This window comes from Halichoerus grypus, chromosome 8, assembly GCF_964656455.1.
Source record: "Halichoerus grypus chromosome 8, mHalGry1.hap1.1, whole genome shotgun sequence".
NCBI classification, from domain to species: Eukaryota; Metazoa; Chordata; class Mammalia; order Carnivora; family Phocidae; genus Halichoerus; species Halichoerus grypus.
In genome coordinates, this window is record NC_135719.1 from 125,577,591 (window position 1) to 125,592,896 (window position 15,306).

General features: G+C 41.1%; 1 protein-coding gene across 2 annotated transcripts; it reads right to left on the reverse strand.

Moving 5' to 3' along the window:
• Positions 1 to 881: 881 nt before the first annotated feature.
• Positions 882 to 15,267, reverse strand: ACYP1 (acylphosphatase 1). Of its 2 annotated transcripts, none has more exons than XM_036072793.2 (3): positions 15,015 to 15,267; positions 9,247 to 9,344; positions 882 to 1,293 (listed from the first exon to the last, which is right to left on the reverse strand). In XM_036072793.2, exons 1-3 carry the CDS (start codon positions 15,175 to 15,177, stop codon positions 1,078 to 1,080), a joined length of 477 nt encoding a protein of 158 aa, XP_035928686.1. In that variant the 5' UTR covers positions 15,178 to 15,267; the 3' UTR covers positions 882 to 1,077. The 2 variants fall into 2 exon arrangements, with proteins under 2 accessions (XP_035928686.1, XP_035928687.1); XM_036072794.2 differs by lacking the exon at positions 15,015 to 15,267 and adding an exon at positions 9,754 to 9,891.
• Positions 15,268 to 15,306: the final 39 nt, after the last annotated feature.

Genomic DNA, 15,306 nt, shown 5'->3' on the forward strand with positions numbered 1-15,306 from the left:
AACAAAATACCAGGCTGAGTGGCTTAAACAATAGAAATTTATTTTGTCACAGTTCTGGAGGCTAGAAGTCTGAGGTCAGGGTGTTGACAAGTTGATTTCTTCTGAGACCTCTCTTCATGGCTCACAGATGGCTGTCTTCTCCCTGTCTTCACATGTTCTTTCCTCTGTGCACATACATGTCTGTGGCCAATTTCCTCTTTTTTTAAGGACACTGGGGCATACTGCACTGGGGCCTTCTCTAATGACCTCGTTTAACCTTAGTTACCTCTTTAAAGGCTCTATCTCCAGATTGGCACATTCTGAGGTACTGAGTGTTAAGACTTCAACATATGAATTTGGGGTGGGCTGGGGGTGTGTGATGTAATTTAAGCCCATAACATAGCTTTGTATGAAATCCTTGCCCAGAGGAAAGGAATGACAGCAGAAACTCCAGAAAAGTAAAAGTAATTAGTCCAAAATGTCATTTGAACACCTAACAAATTGAAATTGTGGTATTTGTTATTATTAGGTGTGCAAGTTCCTGAAGAAAACTTCATGGAAACCATTTTAAAAAGTGATTCAAGGGCGCCTGAGTGGCTCAGTCAGTTAAGTGTCTGCCTTCAGCTCAGGTCATGATCCCAGGATCCTGGGATCGAGCCCCACATTGGGCTCCTTGCTCAGGGGGGGAGCCTGCTTCTCCCTCTCCCTCTGCCGCTCCCCCCACTTGTCCTCTGTCAAATAAATAAAATCTTTAAAAAAAAAGGTGATTCAAAGTAACTGTTTTCTCTTTCAGCTCTCTTTAAATTACATCAAAATTCTCTTCCCACAGATGTTCACTGAATAAATACCTCTTATTTTGCCCCAAATGAAGTTCAGCAAAGATAAAGACAGTACCCTATGCAGAAGGTTCTAATGTATTTTTATTTATTTAGAATTGTGTAGAGTTTGTCATCTTTCTATCATACATATACAGTAATATTCAAATATCTGATACTAACATAACTTACTGACCAATTCTAATACTGAACACAGACTGTTCTATATTAACAATAAAAACAAAACCAGTGAGTTTATCTTAGAAAATTTAAATTCAGGTCATTATTTCACAATCTGGAAATCTGAGTAATCCAACTTTACGATGACTTTCTCATTCCTGAAGTTTGCTCTGTCGATGTGTGATTTGGGACTTCCTCTTGTCTCAAGCCATTCCTGCATATGACGCACTTTAGAGACGGGACCTTGCAATTGTCCTTGCACTGTGCCCTCGTCAGTGTTCTGGACCCAGCCAACCAATCCCAGCTTTTTACCCTCAGCCTAAGGGCAAGAAAAATACGAGAGAAAAATCCAGTGAGATTGAACAAAACAGTGAGACTACAATGTGTTGTCAGAATCTTGGCCTAGAATCAAGCCACTGAAACTAATTTGATGTTGTCCAGAACAGTCACAAGAGAACTACAGCAAGGAGAATCTCACTGACCTTAACATGAAGTGTTGGCCATTTGACTCCATTTCCTTCTACCCTATAAAACCTAGGCACTAGAAATTTTCACTACGTAGTCAATTTGGTTAAGTACTAAAGACTTAAGTACTAAAGCAAATCAGATGCTTTAAAATGATTCCCTAAGGCTGATTGTTGTTAGGATCCTGGGCTGTATCTTGCTCATTTTCCCTTCTCCTAATCAAGAATCTAGTGGGTATATTAAATAGAAAAAGCATGAAGTTATCTGATCCTTCTCTTTGTCTTCAGCCAGGACCACACCTAAACAAATCCAGATGAATGAGTGTCCATTGTATCTTTAAAGATCATTATTTCCTGGGCAACTCATTCCTTTGTTCTCACTTTAGAAAAATTGTCTAACCCAAGGTCTTTATGATGCATCCAAAGCCCACGTTCTGTCCTCCTCCTACAGAAGGAAAAAGCATGTAGTGATCAGCCTCTGAACATCAAAGTTTCATGAGACTACATAACTATTAGGTTTTTACTTGACTTTCTTCTCTTCTGTCTAAATAATCACACCTTTAAAGTTGAATTTATGAAGACCATCTAATCATTGTAGTTGCTTTTCTCTTAGCCTTTCCAATGTTCTTTCCTTTAAGTCATGAAACTGTGGAATGACTGAAAACTGGGAAAGGTAGCAATGTTTAGAGGTAATTTTTTTTTTAATTTGCAAGCAGAAATATTAGAAAAGTTATCATTTAAGTAACCTATCTAAATGGAAGGAATTGGATTACAAAAGAAAATGGGAGTTACCATGACTGCATGCCCAAATGCCAGAGGAGTGACCTAGTAAATATGGGAAATTGCTGCAGTTGGCCAAAGAAAATGTTATGCACAGCAAAACCATGTTTGATGAGAAACTAAAGTATCTATCAAATCAGTTATGTTCAAAGCAAAGACATGCTTGTATAATGAACAAAAAGAGACTGCAGTCAAATAACAATTTAAGGAATACAGAGGAAATTAAGGAAGGAAGAAAAATAGAAGATACCTATAGCACGCATTAAGTGCCAAAGATGGGGGCATAAAAAAAGGATGCAGAGAATGGATTTTAAGGAAGACTACATCCAATTTACTTTGCATAACAATTGCTCTCTTCTGCTTCAAATTAACCTAGGACAGTCAGCTATCCCCAGCTCTTCAAAGTTACCTTATATGGTAACTAGCTATAATAATGATTGTATTGAGTTTTGAGCAGGAGTTTACAAAGTCAAATAAGTTTTTAAATTGCAATGTGATTTATCTGAACTCCTAAGAGTGAAAAAAACACTCCCAAATTTGATTAGTGTTGAGAATGGGAATTTCCTGTAGGTTTTATTTGTGCATTTGATTCTGTTCTTATTTTTAAATACCATAATGTTGCTGACTCATGTTCCATTTTGAGTATCTATCTAAAGAAGCAAATAGTGTTTGTTCCTAAGAAAATTCCAAAAAGCTAATTTTTCCTCATAACCATATTCTGGAAACATTATTTTAAGTAATATAATCACCAACTCCAGTTTCAATCTAAAAAGAAAGTCCCTTCAGATCAATAACCTAGACTTCCAACTTAGGAAACTAGAAAAAGAAGATCAAGCCAAACTCAAAACAAGCAGAAAGGGGGCGCCTGGGTGGCTCAGTCATTAAGCGTCTGCCTTCGGCTCGGGTCATGATCCCAGGGTCCTGGGATCGAGCCCCACATCGGGCTCCCCGGTCCACGGGAAGCCTGCTTCTCCCCCTCCCACTCTCCCTGCTTGTGTTCCCTCTCTCGCTGTGTCTCTCTCTGTCAAATAAACAAAATCTTTGAAAGAGAAGAAAAAAAAGAAAAAGAAAAAAAAAAAAAACAAGCAGAAAGATAAAAATAGTAAAGATTAGAAAGATCAACTAAATTGCCAAACCTCTAGCTAGACAAATAAAGAAAAAAAGAGAGAAGGCTCAAATTACTAAAATCAGTAATTAAAGAGGGGACAGTACCACCAACCTTACAAAAATAAAAAGGATTATAAGGGAATACTATAAACAACTGTGTGCCAACGTATTAGAGAACTTAGATGAAAAGGGAAGATTCCTAAAAAGACTCAAACTACTAAAACTGACTCAAGAAGAAATAGGCAATCTGAATAGGCCTACGACAAGTAAAGAGATTGAGTTAGTAATTTAAAACTTCCTACAAAGAAAAGCCCAGGACTAGATGGCTTCACAGGTGAATTATACCAAATGTTTAAATCAGACTCTTTCACCAATCCTTCACAAACTCTTCCAAAAAAACAGAAGAAAACTCTTCCCAAATCATTCTATTAAGCCAGTATTACCTTCATATCAAAACCAGGCAAAGACATCACAAGAAAACTATAAACTAGTATCACTTGTGAATATTGATGCAAAACTCAACAAAATATGAGCAAATCAAATCCAGCAACATATAAAAAGGATGGCCCACCATGAAAAATTGGGATGTATCCTAGGAATGCAAGGTTGGTTCAACATAGAAAAATCAATACACCGCAGTTTAAAAATCATATTAACTAAAACACAGTATTAATAAAACAATATAACAAACCATATTAATAAATAAAACAGAAACCAGATGAAAACAGATGATCAACTCATAGATGAAAAAAAATTTTGACAAAATCCAACACTCAAACTAGGAATAGAAGGAAACACACTCAACTTGATAAAAAGGCATCTGTGAGGGCACCTGGGTGTCTCAGTTGGTTAAGCGACTGCCTTCGGCTCAGGTCATGATCCTGGAGTCCCCGGATCGAGTCCTGCATCGGGCTCCCTGCTCGGCAGGGAGTCTGCTTCTCCCTCTGACCCTCCCCCCTCTCATATGCTTTCTCTCTCTCATTCTCTCTCTCATAAATAAATAAAATCTTTAAAAAAAAAAAAAAGGCATCTGTGAAAAACCCACAGCTAACATCATACCTAACGGTGAAAGACTGAATGAACACTTTCTCCCTATGATCAGGAACAAGACAAGTTGGTCTTGGGGCGACTGGGTGGCTCAGTTGGTTAAACATCTGCCTTTGGTTCAGGTCATGGTCCCAGGGTCCTGGGATCAAGCCCTGCATCGGGCTCCCTGCTCCGCGGGGAGACCACTTCTCCCTCTCCCTCTGCCTGCCACTCTGCCTACTTGTGTGTGCTCGCTCTTTTTCTCTGTCAAATAAATAAATAAAACTTAAAAAAAAAAAAAAAAGACAAGTGGCTCTTGCCACATCTACTCTATATTATACTGGAGATTCTAGCCAGGGCAGGGAAAAAGAAATAAAAGGCGTTCAAAGTAGAAAGGAGGACGTAAAACTACCTTTAGTCACAGATGACATGTCTCATTTACAGAAAAATCTTAAGGGATAAACACAAACACACACACAAATTAGAACTAATAAACAAGTTCACACGATTGCACGATACAAGACCAATATGCAAAAATAATTGTATTTCCATAAACTGGCAATGAACAACCAAAAATGAAATTAAGAGAGCAATTCCATTTATAAATAGTATTGAACATAATAAATTTCTTAGGACTAAATTTAACAAAAGACGTACCAGATTTATATACAGACAACTATAAAATATTGTTGAAAGAAATTAAAGAAGATGTGAATAAATGGAAAGACATCCCATGTTCACGAATTAGAAGACAATATTGTTAAGATAATAATACTTCCTAAATTGGTCTACAGATTTTAAGCAATCTCTATCAAAATCCCAGCTGCCTCGTTTGCAGAAATTGACAAATTGATGGTAAAATTCACACGGGAACATAAGGGACCCAGAATAGCTAAAAATAATCTTGAAAAGGAAGAACAAAGTTGAAGGACTCACACAACCCAATTTCAAAATTTACTTCAAAGCTACAATAATCAACACAGTGTGGTATTGTCATAAGGACAGGTCAATGGACTAGAACTAGAATCCAGAAATAAACCTTATGTTTATAGCCAATTGAGTTTTGACAAGGGTGCCATGACAATTCAATGGAGGAAAGTAATAGTCTTTTTAACAAATGATCCTGGGACAGCTGGAGCTCCACATGCAAAAGAATAAAATCTACCTACCTCACACAACATAACTCTAACTGGATAAAACATCTAAAGCTAGGATCTTAAGTGATAAAACCCTTAGAAGAAACTTTTAGAAGAAAACATAGGCAAAAACCTTCATGACCTTGGATTGGGCAAAGGTTTCTTAGATATAACACTAAAGCACAAGCAACAAAAGAAAAAATAAATTAGACTTCATCAATATTAAAAACTTTTGTGCTTCAAAGTTTTCATCAAGAAAGTAAAAAGAAGGGGCACCTGGGTGGCTCAGTTGGTTAAGCGACTGCCTTCGGCTCAGGTCATGATCCTGGAGTCCCCAGATCGAGTCCCGCATCGGGCTCCCTGCTCAGCGGGGAGCCTGCTTCTCCCTCTGACCCTCCCCCCTCTCATGTGCTCTTTCTCATTCTCTCTCTCTCTCAAATAAATAAATAAAATCTTTAAAAAAAAAAAAAAAAAGAAAGTGTTTTGCACAGTTTCCAGGTATTTGAGATTTTCTAGTTGTCTTTCTGTTATTGATTTGTAGTTTAGTTCCATTGTGGACGGAGAACACGCTTTGTATGACTTCAATCTTTTAAAATTCATTAATACCTTAAAATGAAATAAAACAACAAAAAATCACAATGACATACCACTTCATACTCACTAGAATGGCTCTAATAATAAAGACAGACAATAATTGTTGACAAGGATCTGGAGAAATTGAAATTCTCATACATTATTAGTGGGAATATAAATGGTACAGCTGTTTTGAAAAATAGTTTGGCAGTTCCTCAAAAAGTTATACATAAACTTACCAGGTGACCCAGCAATCTGCTCTTAGGTATACATACCAAAGGGAATTGAAAACAATGTTTACATAAAAACAAATACATAAATGTTCACAGAATCATTATTCATAATAGCCTAAAAGTGGGAACAACCTAGATGTCCATCAGTTGGTGAATGGATATATAAACTGTGGTATAGCCATACAGTGACATATTATTCAGCCATAAAAAGGAATGAAGTAGGGGCGCCTGGGTGGCTCAGTTGGTTGGGCGACTGCCTTCGGCTCAGGTCATGATCCCAGGGTCCTGGGATTGAGCCCCGCATTGGGCTCCCTGCTCAGCGGGAAGCCTGCTTCTCCCTCTCCCACTTCGCTTGCTTGTGTTCCCTCTCATGCTGTCTCTCTCTCTCTCTCTCTCTCTCTGTGTCAATTAAATAAATAAATAAAATCTTCAAAAAAAGAAAAAAGGAATGAAGTACAGTAGTCCCTCTCCATCCGTGGTTTAACTTTCCATGGTTTCAGATACCCTCAGTCAACCACAGTTCAGAAGATGATCATCCCTCTGAAGTGTCATTAGAAGGTCAGCAGTAGCCTAATGCTACGTCACAATGCCCACATCATTCATCTCAATTCATTTCATCATATAGGCATTTTATCATCTCACATCATCACAAGAAGAGTGAGTATAGTAAAATAAGATATTTTGAGAGAGAGAGAAAGACTACATTTACATAACTTTTATTATAATATATTGTAATTTTTCTATTATTAGTATTGTTGTTAACCTCTTACTGTACCTAATTTATAAATTAAATTTTATCATTGGTAGGTCCATATAGGAAAAAGCATAGTATATATAGGGTTTGGTACTAACCACAGTTTCAGGAATCCACTGGGGGGCTTGGAATGTATTACCTGCAGATAAGGGGGACTACTACACTGATACATGCTATGATATGGATAAACCTGGAAGACACTGTTAAGTGAAAGAAGCCAAACACAAAAGACCACATATTGCATGATTCCATTTACATTAAATGTCCAGAATAGGCAAGTCCATAGAGACAGAAATGAAGTTAGTAGGGGCTGGGGGGGGAATGGGATTTCTTTTTGTTCTGGAATTAGTGCACAACTTTGTGAATACACTAAACACCACTAAATTACACACTTTTATTTAAAAGCGTGAATTTTATGGGATGTCAATTATATTCCAACTTTTAAAAAAGTTCCTTTGAGTACTCTCATCATTCATTCTGGGAATGAGTGATTGATGGGATTGAATTCAGAGGCCAGATGATATCAACATATAGACTGTCATGAAAGAAAACTGTTAAAATGAACACATGGTTAAATGACTGTAAGCGGTAAAGAATAAGCTACAAGTCTAATTAAGAAGAAAAAGAGATGGCATTTTCTTTTTTTTTTTTTTTTAAGATTTTACTTATTTATTTGACAGAGAAAGAGCACAAGCAAGGGGAGCAGCAAGCAGAGGGAAAGAGACAAGCAGACTCTCCACTGAGCAGGGAGCCCGATGTGGGGCTCAATCCCAGGACCCTGGGATCATGACCTGAGCCGAAGGCAGACGCTCAACCGACTGAGCCACACAGGAGCCCAGAGATGGCATTTTCCTTGTAGTTTTCCAAATCAATATTTGTTGTCTGTTTCTTTTATTGTCTCTCTGAACTGGGGGGTATGGGGACAGTAGAGAAAGATGGGCTATACTACTGTCTGGTCCTTTAATCTTTGAAGCTGTCACCCCCATTTACTAAGTCACAGGAATTTACCCTGCATAATTGGTACCAAAGCTAACTGCAACATAGCTCTTGCTATGATTTTTCAGCAATTCTCTTTCAACAAGCACTTCATATATGAGTATGAAACAGGAGGAAATGATTTGCAAGTGATTGGAAAAGAGATAATGACATGTAACATTCATTTTTCAAAGATTTCAGGATTGAATTTTATGTACCACAGTAAGGAATGTGACACTTGGAAAGTTCCGCAGTCTTAACTCATTATCTTTGGGATTGGCCATACATTGGGAAGGCAATGGCCTGATATCCCCTTAATAGAGACAGAAGGGAAATTGAGATTGCGACTGCATGTGCATGTTGCAGGAAGATTAGTGACATTAAGGCAGAGGTACAGGCTGTCCATGGTTTGTTCATCCCCACAGGTACTCCATATTACTGTAATAGAACACTAGACTCCATGTTCAGTGTTACCATTACTTACCCTGGAGTAAATCAACTATTTTCATGAGAAAAGCTTTAAAGAGGTAACTCTTCTTTCAGAGCCATAATGAATAGAAAGGAATCAAGTGGGGGAATGGAGAAGGTTGAAGAAATGAAAAAGGTCTGAAGAAAATGCAGCAGCTACGGAGGAAGCAATTACGTAAATTTCATAACTATCATGAGTTCACCTAAACGCCATCTGATTGGGACACCTGAGTGGCTCAGTCAGTTAAGCGTCTGCTGTCGGCTCAGGTCATGGTGCCGGGAGCCTGGGATGGGACCCAAAATCAGGCTCCCTGCTCGGCGGGGAGTTAGCTTCTCCCTCTCTCTCTGCCCCTCTCCCTCACTCATGCTCTCTCTCTTAAGTAAATAAATAAAATCTTTAAATGCCATCTGATCAACGTTAGCCCTCCTACAAGAACTGTGATCTGGTTTGATGAGGCCACAACAGGGAGAACTGGGGAAGCCCTTAATTCCCCTTGGGAAGAGAGAAGCTCATTAATATGTGTCTAGGTACCCTGGTACCACTGTCAGAAAAGAACGATAATAACAGCACATGATTCTGCCATTTACATTGCCTTTCATCCACTGCAAAGCATTTTCATTCCCACTGCTCTACAAACCACCATGCAGCTACCAAAAAGCGGGCTTCTCCCAAGGCACATTTATTCGTCAGGAACATGGTCTCTTGTTCCCCTACACGTAACCTAGGTATGTCCCCAAAGCCTGTAGGCCACATACCTGAGTGTACTTGCGGAAAAACACCCCTTGGACCTTCCCAAAAATTTCATAATCCACTGATATCAGGGTGTCCCCTTCTGCCATGTTCATGCCTACACCTGTCAGAGACCAGAAAAGTAAAGGGCTCATTATCCTATTCCAGGACCCCAAATCCCGAGGAAGAAAGGGCCAGACCCACACTTCATCTGTAACCACAGCGACCTCACCCTGACATTATGGTCCTCCAACGCCAGAGCACGCAAGCGGACCCGTGCAAGCCCGGGTGTGCGAAGTAACAGGAAGACGCCTGGGCCAAGGAGCTTTGGTCTCAAGTGCCCACAGAGGCCCCCTTTGGGGCAATGACCTGCTTATCCAATTGCCTCCCCACACCCGTCCCCCGTCGGGCTTCCTCTCCATCCCTTCCTCTTCCCAGGGACCCAGCTTCCATTGGCCACCAGAATCCCCTTCTACTAACATTTTAGGGGTATCAAACTATGGACACGCTACGGGGCCCTAGCTCAGGCTCACCCTCCTCGTCCTCCTCTCGGGCGCCCGTGACTACACCGGCGACCAGCACGCCAACGGTTCCCACAGCCGGGTAACCTCGGCGCCCGGAAGCCTAGAGAGCGGCTCCTCCTTCGCTGTCTCTCACGCCCATCACCTCCAGCAACCAATCAGAAATGGCGCGCTCAGCCCAGGGCCCGCCCAGAGGGTGGGATTTCCAAACGCTCTTGTCTGAGAGAAGTAGCAAGCCTCAGGTTGGGGATCTGTCCAGAGTCTTAGCTCTGATTCTACAGACCCAGGCCTCACCCCACCTCTGTCACTAAGCACATTTTTTCTCATTTTTTTCGTGGGGAGAAAGGCGTAGATGAAGAAGGACTTGAAATAAATTCAATCACTCAATAAATATTTACTGAAAGCCTTCTGTATGCCAGACACAGTTCTAGGTGGTTGACCTACATTAGTGGACAAAAAGGATCACTGGCCTGGAGGAACTTAAATTCTGGAGGTGGGAGATGGAAAATAAACATTAAATACATAAATAAATTGAATAGGACACATACAGGCATACCTTACCTTACTGCACGTCACAGATACTACGTTTTTTACAAACTGAAGGTTGGTAAACCTGCATTGATTAAGTCCAGCACACCATTTTTTCCAACCACATTTGCTCATTTTGTGTCTCTGAGTTGCACCTTGGTAATTCTCACAGTATTTCAAACTTTTTCATCATTATTATATTTGTTATGGCGATGTATGATCAGATTACAACTCACTGAAAGCTCAGATGATGGTTAGCATTTTTTAGCAATTTTTTAAAATTAAGGTATGTACATTTATAAAAAAAAGTATGTACTTTTTTTAGATATAATGCAAATGCATACTTAATAGATTACAATATAGTTCATGGGGAAACCAGTGCATATAAAAGCTATATTTCTGGGGCGCGTGGGTGGCTCAGTTGGTTAAGTGTCTGCCTTCAGTTCAGGTCATGATCCCAGAGTCCTGGGATGGAGCCCCATATAGGGCTCCTTGCTCAGCGGGGAGCCTGCTTCTCCCTTTCCTTCTACCACTCCCCCTGCTTATACTCTCACTCTCTCTGTCAAATAAATAAATAAAATCTTAAAAAAAAAGTTTTATTTCTATTTGACTCACTTTATTGCAGTGATTGGAACAGAGCCCACAATGTGTCTGAGGTATGCCTGTACCTTTCCGCCCTGACTTCTTCTTTCAGTTCTCCTCAAATTTGGGGCCATGCCCCAGTCTGGAATTGGTAGCAAGGGAGATATGTGAATAGGAAGGCCCAGAGGAGGTTATTCCTCCTCCTGTGTTTCTGGAAGCTGCCCTACCTTACTAAGAAAACTCTAAATAATGCTTATCTAAATCAATCAATCACAAGCACATGCAAAATAACCCATGGCTCCAGAATCACCACTGAATCCATCGAAGCCAAATGACCAAAATGCATGAATTTCTTTTGAGAAAACGGAATTGTCAAGGGAATTGTGGCTGATGATTATTAAAGGTACAGTTACCTTGCAGGCATTTGAATCCAGCTACCCTTATGATTAAGAATGTATGAAGGAAAACTGTAGTATTTATTTTTCTTCTTTGAATTGCTTGTATACATTACATCCCTTCATAGCATAAGGCTCCATATGTGAATATTCCAGGTGGGCAGACTTGGTGAAGTGAGATGGATTTGCAATGGAAGCCATAAAGATTAATCATTTCACTTGTTCCCCCACTGAAAAGTGAAGATCCAGATCCTGAAGAATCATATAACCTCAGTGCCAGAGTGGGGGTGGGGTGGGAAGCTGGACTGAATGTTATTCTTGGCAATATTTGAAAATAATGGCTAAACAGAGTGCCTGGCTGATGTTATTTCTTTCTCTAAAATTCACTTTTATTTTTATCTTTTTTATTTACTTCTTTTTAGAGAGGGAGGTGGGCAGAGGGCTAGGGGGAGAGAGAATCTTAAGCAGGCCCCACATCCTGTACAGAGCCCAATTCAGGGCCTGATCTCACAACCCCGAGATCCTGACCTGAGCTGAAATCAAGAGTCCCTTATCTTTATTTTTTAAAGATTTATTTATTTTAGAGAGAGAGCACTAGCAGGAGGGGCAGAGGGAGAGGGAGAGAGAATCTCAAGCAGGCTCAATCTCTCATGACCCTGAGATCACGACCTGAGCTGAAACCAAGAGTCAGACACCCATCTGACTGCGCCATCCATGTGCCCCTAAAATTCATTTTGAAAAAACAAGTTTCTCGATAGAATTAAAAAAAACTATTGTCTACTACATATGAGACACTGTAGGCTATACAAAGATGAATGATATAATCTTCGTCTTCAAAGAGTTTTTTATTTAGTATAAGGGACAAATATGCATGCACATAACGACAATAAAGTGCACAACATGCTAGTTAATCCCATGAACATCCATTGAGAGCTCATCATGACTCAGCCCTGTGCTACAACAAGAACAGAAAATACTTGAGAGTACAAAGGAGCAAAAAGATTCATTCTGACTGAGAAGATTGGGAAAGTGTTCTTGGAGGAAGCAGCACATTATCCAGGTTACACAACCACAACCAGTAAGTGATGGAGCTGGGATTTATTTCCAGGCAGTCTGAGTACAGAATGCACTCCCATAAATGTTATGCTCTACCACCTCTCAGTGCATGGAGCTTGGGTCAAGGTAATACCACTGAGAAGGAAGGAAGGAAGGGAGGAAGGAAGGGAGGGAGGGAGGAAGGAAGGAAGGAAGGAAGGAAGGAAGGAAGGAAGGAAGGAAGGAAGGAAGGATGGAGGAAGGAAGAAACGAGGAAGGAAGGAGGAAGGGAGGAAGGGAAGAAAGAAAGGAAGGAAGGAAGGAAGAAAGGAAGGAAGGAAGGAAGGAAGGAAGGAAGGAAGGAAGGAAGAAAGAAAGAAAGAAAGAAAGAAAGAAAGAAAGAAAGAAAGAAAAGAAAAGAAAAGAGAGAGAAAAAGAAAGGGAGAGGAAGTGCAAGTAGTCAGGTGTGGCTAGACCAGGGGTTCTCAACCCCGGCTGCACATTAGAACACTGGGGGAAGCTTTTAAAAATACCAATACCCAGGTCTCACCCCCAGAAGTTGCTTTCCAGGGAGTCCTAAAGCTCAGCTAGGGTTGATATCCACTGGACTAGACTCTGGGCAGGCAGGGCTGGAAAGGTAGGCTGGACCTAATCTGGCAGATTGAAATACGATGTTAAATTATGTGTTTCAACTTGAAAGGTAAAAGTAAAGAAGGTATAGGCAAAGAAGAAGCCACTGGGTAGGAGAATGAAGGGCTCAGAGGTATTTAAGATAATTACCCTGGCAGCAGCGTAAAAAATGAGCTTGGGGAGCAGATGTTGAAGGCAAGAATAGCGGTTAGGAGAGTGATGCTGTCCCAAAAGAAAAGTGAGGAAGAACTCACCTAGGGCAGTAGAAATGCAAAGGAACAGTCATATATGAGACATTGCAAAGTACACTAAACAGAGCCTGCTGACTAATTGGACAGAAGGGGTGACAAAGAGAGGGAGGAGTGCAAGATGACTGATGCTTTCAGCACAAAAGAGAACACCGGACAAGGGGCACCTGGGTGGCTCAGTTGGTTGGGCGTCTGCCTTTGGCTCAGGTCATGATTACAGGGCCCTGGGATTAAGCCCTGAGCCCCACATCGGGCTCCCTGCTCAGCGGGGAGTCTGTTTCTCCCTCTGCCTTTGTCCCTCCACCCACTTGTGCTCTCTCTCTCAAATAAATAAATATCTTTTTTTTTTTTTTTAAATGGGAACACTGGACATGTAGATGGGGAAATGGGGAGATGATCATGAGTTTGTTTTCTGTCATATTGAGTTTGAGGTTCCTGAGGAACATTCATGTGGAGGTGCTAAATGGGCAGCTAGAAATTTGAGTCTGTAACTAAGGAGAGAGCTCTGAGTATCATTTAAACATAGGAGAGACCTGAAATTTCAGCATTTGGTTGAAATCATTAAGGAAGAGAATGTCTGGGACTGTGTGTATATGAGAAATAAGAGGGCTTTGGAGAACACCTAAATTTGGTGGGCAGGTGAGGAAAAGACATAAATGCCCAAGACCTGGAAGAAGATGGAGCAAAAACGTAAAGAAGAAACCAAGAAGGCACAGGAGCAAGTGAGAAGAGAGTTCCGAGGGAGTGAAAAATCAATGATGGCAAATGAGTAGGCTAAAGAAATAGCAGCTTTTGTCTTTGGCCATTGGGAAGTCATCAACAGCCTGGCAGTTAAATAAAATGGAAAAGGTGGGAGCCAGACCACAGTGACTGGACACTGAGGAGCAGAGGAGGGAATGGGGACCCCAAATGCACAGTTGTCTATTAAGAAGGCTTGTGGAGAAGAGGAGAAATAAGTGGGACCTTAAGATGAGAGGCAGCAGGTCACAGGAAATAAGTTTGTTTTGCAGGGAAAAGTTAAACATTTTAAAACCAAAGAGAAGGGGTGTGTGGATAGATACAACTTGAAGTGAACAAGATGGAGGGATAAAGTGATGGAGTCAATTCCTGGAGGGTAAGGGAAGGGACTAATTCAACAGAACTCACGGAAAGAGGAAGATTCTTTTTCCTCGGATACAAGAGGGAAGGAATTCAAGATGGAGGGAGGCATTCTGGGGAATTCAGCCAGATTGGAGGGGAGCTGCAGGAGTTGATGACAGGCAGGCCAGATGCTGAGATAATTAGGACCTTGAGAGTAGGGGGAAATGTCTGAAACTGCGTATATAGAGAAGGCGACAGAGTCAGCTAGGAAAGAAAACAAGGACTGCCCTGGAGGGCCCACCAAGGAATTTCTCTGGAACATGTAAAACTGTAATAATGACATGTTGAAGCATTAACACTGACTACTGCTGTCCACTTTATTTCCCATGTGCCTGAATCTTCTGAGTAGCTACAGGAAAAAAGTAAACTGCCTGTTCCAAACAGCTTACACAAACGAACTAAAGCATGAAGACAAACGCTCTTCTAATATTAACAAGCTATAGAATATTATTTAGCGTTGAAAACCAGGTTATACAGATTATTTTCAATCTGGTAGTTAACTTTATTATCATTACACTTGGCTGAGTCACTCTCGGGCCCCACGAAGAGACGGCCAGAGTTACCACGTGAGAGTAAAACATTGTATCAAAATAATTAGATTGGCTACAAAAACTACCTCGGAAAGATATTGAGTAGCAAAACCTAGCCAAGTTGCTAAAATTTGACCGCAAGCTCCAAACTGTTGGCTAGGAAAAGCACGGAGGGACAGCCATACCTGGGGCCCGTACCAAGCAGCCGAGCGTGCTAAGAAAGGCTAGCAGCAGGCCCACTCCCGCTAAGTGGGCGGACACCGGAATCCTGCGGCAGGATGACTCCAAGGCACATCTAGGGGCGCCGTCTTTTGCCAGAGAAGGGCACACCCCAAGGTCTGCGAGCATCGTTCTCAGAAAAATACAAGCTCTTTGATGGAGCCCCAGAAAGCCTCTCCCACCCCCTCTCCCGTTCCCCAAGGGCAGGGCGGGACCGAGCTGCAGAGTTGGCGGGACACCGGGTCAAGTGACGCTCAA